This window comes from Halyomorpha halys, unplaced genomic scaffold, assembly GCF_000696795.3.
Source record: "Halyomorpha halys isolate HHAL.00 unplaced genomic scaffold, Hhal_1.1 Scaffold2981.1, whole genome shotgun sequence".
In the NCBI taxonomy this organism is placed as follows: Eukaryota; Metazoa; Arthropoda; class Insecta; order Hemiptera; family Pentatomidae; genus Halyomorpha; species Halyomorpha halys.
In genome coordinates, this window is record NW_027110712.1 from 50,977 (window position 1) to 58,498 (window position 7,522).

The 7,522-nt window shown below is 27.1% G+C and overlaps 1 protein-coding gene across 1 annotated transcript in view; it reads left to right on the forward strand.

Annotated features, from left to right (window-relative positions):
• LOC106691770 (farnesol dehydrogenase) overlaps nucleotides 1–6,967 on the forward strand; it is a 42,469-nt gene extending 35,502 nt beyond the window's left edge. The window contains exons 5-6 of the mRNA XM_014437659.2: nucleotides 1,380–1,535; nucleotides 6,883–6,967. Coding sequence (XP_014293145.1) covers nucleotides 1,380–1,535; nucleotides 6,883–6,924 — 198 coding nt within the window. The 3' untranslated portion in view covers nucleotides 6,925–6,967. The remainder of the gene's footprint in view (nucleotides 1–1,379; nucleotides 1,536–6,882) is intronic.
• The last annotated feature ends 555 nt before the right edge of the window (nucleotides 6,968–7,522 follow it).

Here is a 7,522-nt window from a genome sequence, read left to right on the forward strand (position 1 = left end):
CATTTCTGCTCCTCCAATTTCACCCTTTCACAATTTTTTTATTTACCCGATCAACCTCCTAGATCCTCTTCAGTGACCCGCTAAACAAATTCAATATTAGACGGTAATGTGAGATCAGACCATCATTCATAGTCACAGCAGTAGATCAGTTTACCAAAATCTTTATAATATACATTTGTGTATTTCAATAAATATATTTATAAAAAATATTATTTTATCTATGTAAAATCATTGTGTAATCAAAATAAAACAACTATTTTTGTTTTAGAATCAATATAGCACCAATGCTGCATTATTTCAGTCATTTTCCTTATTTTGAGTGTCACAATTGTGCTGATACATTGTCTCACCCAATATAGGCTTGGTTTCACCAATATACTATATATACCTGGACAATTTACACTCTGAATATCATATATTGGTCCTAATTAATGTTTTAAATCTAATTAGTCCTTATCTGACTAACGTAATTTTAATGCTGTTCCAAGGTCTATAGCATAACCAGTGTTCCGCTACACAATATTCTGTAAATGGTTTTTGGATATCCACAGCCTTTCTTCCATGTAATTAAAAACGTAATACTTTTTATTTACAGTAAATTTATATATTTATTACTTTCCTCTGATTTATTTTTAGAGATCTTAAAGTTCATATCCCAAATTTTATTAAATAATTTCCCTGGATAAAAATTTTCCAAGAAAATTTTAAATATATTACTTTTTACTTGTAAGATGTTGAGGTAAGTTATATAATTGTGTTAGGTTATTTAGTTATTTAGAGAAAAATAAAAAAGTTTTGATGAATAGAAATTATTAATAGATGCTACAGTTACAAATAGGTAAATTAAAACATGGTGCAAAATAATTTTATGGTAGTTAAATTCAAAAATGGGGCAAAATTATTAGAAAGAAATATATTTTCCTTTTTTGTTTAAGTTTCATAGGTTTATTTTAGCTGTGTTGGGCATAAAAGCCTGTAAATTTTAATAAATTAATGTGACAATTAATGATATTGTAAATTATAATTAAAAGTATTTAAATACTGTTGAATATAAGCTCTAATTAAAGCTGTTATTTTAATAGATGATGGCTGGATCGGCCAAACCGGCAGATAAGTGTTACAATAAAGAAAGTTGAGACTATTTGGATAAGTTTATTATTATTAATAGACATCTAATGTTTTTTAAAGAAGATTCAGGAATTAACTAAATATGATAAACCTTTACCTTAAATATATCTTATTAATTTAATCTATATTTTCCTACTTAGATTTTTTTTCCAATCCAGAAAATTGTTTCTAATTTGACCAGCATATTATACTATATAAGCTAGTAACATAATACTAGCAACAATTAATTATTTATGTTTGAAATATTTTAGAGCATTAGCCCTGGATACGTGGCAACAGAACTGTTCGACCAAGCCAGTGAATACAGCGCTGAAAGCCAAGAAGCATTGAACACATTCTCTCACTTGCAGAGTTCAGATATATCCAACGCAGTAATATATGCTTTGAGCCTACCACAAAATGTCAGGGTAAGGAAAATTTTTTTTATGATATATATTATATAATTTTAACACAACATTCCATTTTAGTCCTCATTTTCACCTCTTCCTATTCATTTTTATAAAGCGTATGGTTATATGATTGCTCCGTTTCGTTGGTTGATCAAGAATGTGAAAAGAAGTAATAAATAGTTATATGATATTAAATTTAAAATAAATTAAATTATACAAATTATTGAAAAAATAATTCGGATAATTTTGAAATTTTTAAAACTAAAGAATTTTTTTATACAAATGTTTCTAATCTATATTCTCACATTTAAATACTTATTTTTATGTTATTTGCAAACAAAGTTGTTAATCTACAATCGTTATAACATTTTTTGTTTAACAAATTTGTCAAACAAAAAAGAAATGTTTTTTAATCCATAACGCATTCGTTTATTATATATTTTGGACATATTTATAGAGTTTCAAATTAAATTTATAAATAGGTGTAGGTATATTAAATATATTTCAAATATTAAATTAGCGATGTTATTGGATGTTTTGGGCTGAAAATACTTAATACGAGACAAGTTGCAAGTTTTGCTATATAGGACTTCACAGCGTCTATTTGTTTCTCTACGAAAAAAAAATCCAATGACCAAGTATTTTGTGTTTCTAAAAATATTTTTGTTTTCACCACTTAATACGAATGCTGCAGTGCACTTGACAGTTTCAAAAAGCAATTTAAAATTGGAATCTTTTTTCTATTTTATTAAAAATAACAAAACGGATGTTCTAAAACTCGAGTTAGTAGTTTTAAAAAAATATAAATGTAGGAATTTTTCGAGTTTAATTAAAAAGTAATTCAGTACAAAACAAAATTTCCAGTAGATAAATCAAATGTTTCAATTCTGATTTTATTTGAGCGAATTTGGGACTGATATCAAAAGAAACAAGCCACGGTTCTGACTAGTGCTTTCTCCATTTACGGTTATCTCGAATAACATAACACATGTGTTAAAAACGACGTGTGCCCCTTCTTTTAAGAGGTCGATAGACCCGCTATTTTGTTCAGTACTGCAGTAATGTGTCTTCATCTATCCGAGGCGCTAAGAGAACATCCTACAATGTTAGTATTTTCTCTTCTAAATTTTTTATTTTATACTAGTTTTTTTAAAAATACATTGCTAATAGCCAGCTAATGTTTGAGAATAGAATAATGAAAATATAGGGATTAAGGAAAAAAAAAGTCACGAATCTGAGAAAAATTACTTACGTTTTCTTAGGTCGGTTAAATTTTGTATAACACAAGCGCTCTTTTGATAACAAAATTAGTTTAGGAAAATTTCTATTCTGGAAGCTTTTGGCATGATTAACTGAAAAAGTTTAGTATGTACTTAAAAAAATAAGACTTGCTAAGAACAAATTAAGATATCTACAGCTTCTTTGTTTAGTTTGATATTGAACGTGCTTTGAGTTAAAATCTGGATATCTCTAAATAATTCTGAACTAAAAAACTTCATTCTTGTTAGCATTAGCAATAGTTGGTGTTAAAAGAAGAGTGAGATTAAAAGAAATATCTTCACATTAAGGAAAACGGTAATGACTGTGTGTCCGTTTTGAAGCTAGGATTTCAAAGAATCACTAAGCTTAATTAATGTCTACGCCACAGGGAGTAAGATTAGAAGTGGCAGTGCTTCCAGGTAACACCCACACGGAATGCCAAACAGCCTACGTGAGTACAGATCTAGATTGTAACCCTGATTGGACTTCTTTTCCCAATGTAAAAGGGATTATGGTTCATCCAAAGCATAAAATTGAGGTACAAGTGGAATATTGAGAGGAGAGAGAGAGAGAGAGAGAGAGAGAGAGAGAGAGAGTGAGAGAGAGAGAGAGAGAGGGGGGGAGGGAGTGGGAGAGAGATTTCAATTGACATGGTTATTTAGTCAATAATACCGCGAATTCTAAAAATACTTGACTTCCATCACGTGGAAATTCAGTGTTATTAATGCTGATTGTGATTTTTAATTTTTTGAATTAAGCACTTTTTCCTAAAATCTATCCACATACATTCAAACTATTATTATAATAATAGATATCTATAGTGAATTTCACGAAAAAAAATTATGTTTATTTCACGACATATAATTTTGTAACCCAATATAATACCCCCAAAATTTATTACTTTGGGTAAACTCATTTTTACTTTTTGTAAATAAATTCTCATCTCTCATTAATATGAATTAGTATTTTCCAAGAGCAGCTCCCGTAGGGAAACATTAAAATCAATAAAACCATTCTAACCAATATTGACTTTGTGGCTGCAAAATTTATTAGACGCCGTGTCTTTAGACCAACAATAAATTAAATTTTTTTATTAATTGTTTTTAAAATTACTAAAAAAAAAATATGTATTTATATATCGATGGCTTACTTTACTAGTGGTATAAGTCCTAAGCCTCTATCTTTAGGAAAAATTCACTCTTTTCGGAAAAGTAATTGGATTACAAGTTATAATTTTCCTAAAAGAGGGAACCTTTAACTGTACGTTTTTTAAAGTTAGTATAAATGTACTTACTTAGCATTGCGGTGATCTCATATGATAAATCGTATTACTACAAAAATAAATATAAGATGATTTTTAAAATAATTCTAAATCCATTCCACATCTCTTTAATACATTTTTTGCTGTTTAAACATACTAGCTAACGTCCTCTATAACTACGTACACCTTAATGAATAATTACGTAATCCTCTTCAGATTGATTAAATACTTTTAATCTAATTTACGTCTTTCTCATTGGCATACTGATAAGAAAAATAAATTTTGATGCAATTATATTGATTTATACATAAATATTAAATTTATTAGTGAATATTGAAGACGGGATGTTGGGTCGAAAGCTATGCTGGTATTCCAATATTCCTCCTTTCCTGAGAAATAGAATCAGAAAATATGCTGACCCTCGGGAAGGGGGCAGCAATGGGATTATTGAAAATTTAATAAAACGATATATTTTTAAACCTACCCGCTAATAATATTTTCCAAATAAGCAGCTGTTTTTCATAAGAATAGGCTGTTAAATATTTGTCACCGGAGAATCATGGACTGCCGTGCTAGTATTTCTGTTAAGTGAAGAAGAACTTTTAATATCACTAGCATTTTTTAAAAATTTTATCATGTAGCATCGTTATCCTATTAGTTCTGGTTTGCGTTAGTGTGAAACTTAGCCCTTATTAAGCAGAGAATTAAATTGAAATGGCGCAAAATGTGGGCAAATGTTACTAACAGTAAATTACGTGAAATCAGAAGTGATGTTTCTACTTGGATATAATCCACCAATAATGTGCGCAGTGAGGAAGGAATTTTGACGCACCCTTGAATAGGTCATTCGCGCCTGGACCACGGTTACACATCACAACTGAAATGCCAAGCATACGACTCCCTCAAATCTTTGTCTGAATTACAAGCAGATCTATATTCAATTTTTCAGGATAACAAATAGACTGTAAATAAACTTTTTTTTATTTCTCAATAACTCAAAACTTTACCATATATACATTTCAATTCGGAAATTAAAACGAAATTCGGAAACTAAGGCAATAAGGAACCTGAAGTAGTTGATGCCATAAAACAAAAAAAAAGAAGGGTGGAACATAAACAAAAATAATGACAATAAATAAAGTTAGATAAATGTCATTTTTTAAAAATGTAATTATCTGAAACTAAGCCAAAACAATTGAATATATCACAGAAAGACGTTAAATTCTAGTAGGAATCAACATTACTTTTTAAAAATATAGTAATAATCAGGAATAATAAAAAGAAAGATAAGCATTACTATTGTGAAGAATAAAGAAATTTTCATCTTTAGCAAAGATAAATTTCAATTTAAAGTTTTGGATGGTAAATGAAAATTGTGTGATTGTGTTTCCATAAACATTTACGATTCCATAGGATCAAAGAAAATTATTTATCTTTTTGAAAAATTAATTTTTGATGAAGGACTGTCTATATAGATTAAATTAAATGGCTTCCACAAAGGATTGCCAATATTTTCTTTTTTATTAAAGGAAGTAATTACATTTTATATCTTTTTATATTAGCTACGAAAATAAAAATAATTAAATATAATAAATAAAAAAGCGTTAACGGAACTTCCACGCGTCACTCAAAGAATTCTCTGATATAAAGAACCGGGGGCTTTTAAATTCATTAGCCTGTCATATTTGCATGACAATGAGCTCTAATCTCTTTTCTTGTAATAATTTTTTTTTCTGGGTTATATTTTATTGCGTATTTATATTTTGTCTTCATTTGTAATTTTATTCAAGAACATTGAGAATTCTGTTATCATAAGCTAATATATCCATTTCTCAGAAGTAAAGACATTTTTGATAAATTAAATTTCTGCAAATAAATATGATTAAAGTTTTAATATTCCCGTGTCAAATTTGTGTTATAAAACAGCATATCCAATAAACGATCTGCACTAGAATCGGTCATAATATTCTTTAAATATTAACTTTCAAAAAGTAGGTAACTATCAATAACAATAAGTATTATTGATAAATCAGCTATTCTGAAAATAAAAACGAATTAAAAAAAGAAATACAACATATAAGAGTTACTTCAGACCATGTTACTAAATGTGATTTAAATTAATAAATAAATATTTTATTCTTCAATAATTTTTTTTTTAGTTAAAGGATTTAATAAAAAAATTATGATGTATAATATATAAGAATGAAATTATGTAACATAAATTAGCAGACACTAAAAAAAAAAAACATAAACAAAGTAAAAAATATATTGGTTTTCTTCTATATTATATCTTTAAGTGGAAATAAAATAGTATTGTGAAGATTATTACTCATCTTTACAATACTAGGTTAGTTTCACTTAATGATGCAATATAGATGAAATAAGTTTCAAGGATTTCCATATTATTCCCGTTTCTTAGATTAACGCCTTCTTCTTCTTGTTTTTTTAACAACCTCCCCAGAAATATATATACATTTTTTTCAGATGAGTCTTTAAAAATGTTCTAAAATAAATTTAAAAAAGAATGTTTATATTTATTGTTCGAAAATACATTAAATGTGAATACAACAAAATCCACACAGGTTTTTAAAATTATGATAGAGCCAAAATTCTTGCTGCGATTAGGTATTTCAGGTATGACACAGCTGTATGAAGAAAGCTTTAAAAATCTAACAACTCAAAAATTACTAAGAGTGCACAAATAAATTATAAAATAAAGGTTAAATATTATGTTTAAAAAAAATTTCATAACTTTAGATTAAAAATAAGTAATATAAATTTTCAATATCTTGTGATATCTTAAAAAATATATATATTTTTTATAAATTATCTTTAATGTTTCAGATACACGAGCTTACGGTTCAGGCAACTGGAGAGAAATTTTAATGTACTTCAATATCATGTAAAAATAAAGATATTATGTATTTGGTTTAAATAACTTATTTAATTCCTTTTGTAATAGGTAGAACATGTAGAAGAATATTATTATTTGATTAACAGTGAGCTAAATTCTACGATTATTGATTTTTATTTTTTAAATTATTTAAATAATTTTAATTCCTCGAATATGATATGAAATTTAAATGGTGTTCTGCAGTCTTTTGTTTTTTAATAATTTTTATAAAATAATTTTAATTGTTTATAATTCAATTTAAATAAAAATATTTTTAGACTATGAATAATAATTCATTTGATCCTATTTAATCCAGCGTAAAGAAAGAAATAATAAAAAAATTGTTAGTTTTAAATAATAATGTATTTATGAGGAGATGATGGTTGGGGGTGCGGTCAATGAAAAACACAAATAAGTACGATTAACTTATTTTAATGTGCCAACGTTTCGGCTAGAGTTTCTAGCCTTCTTCAGGGCTAAAAACAGAACAAGACAACAACCACAGTAAGTATAGAAAAATAAAAAAAATAAAAAGAAAGTATAAACAGAATAATTTTACAAAATAGAATTATTAATAACCCCCAACCATCA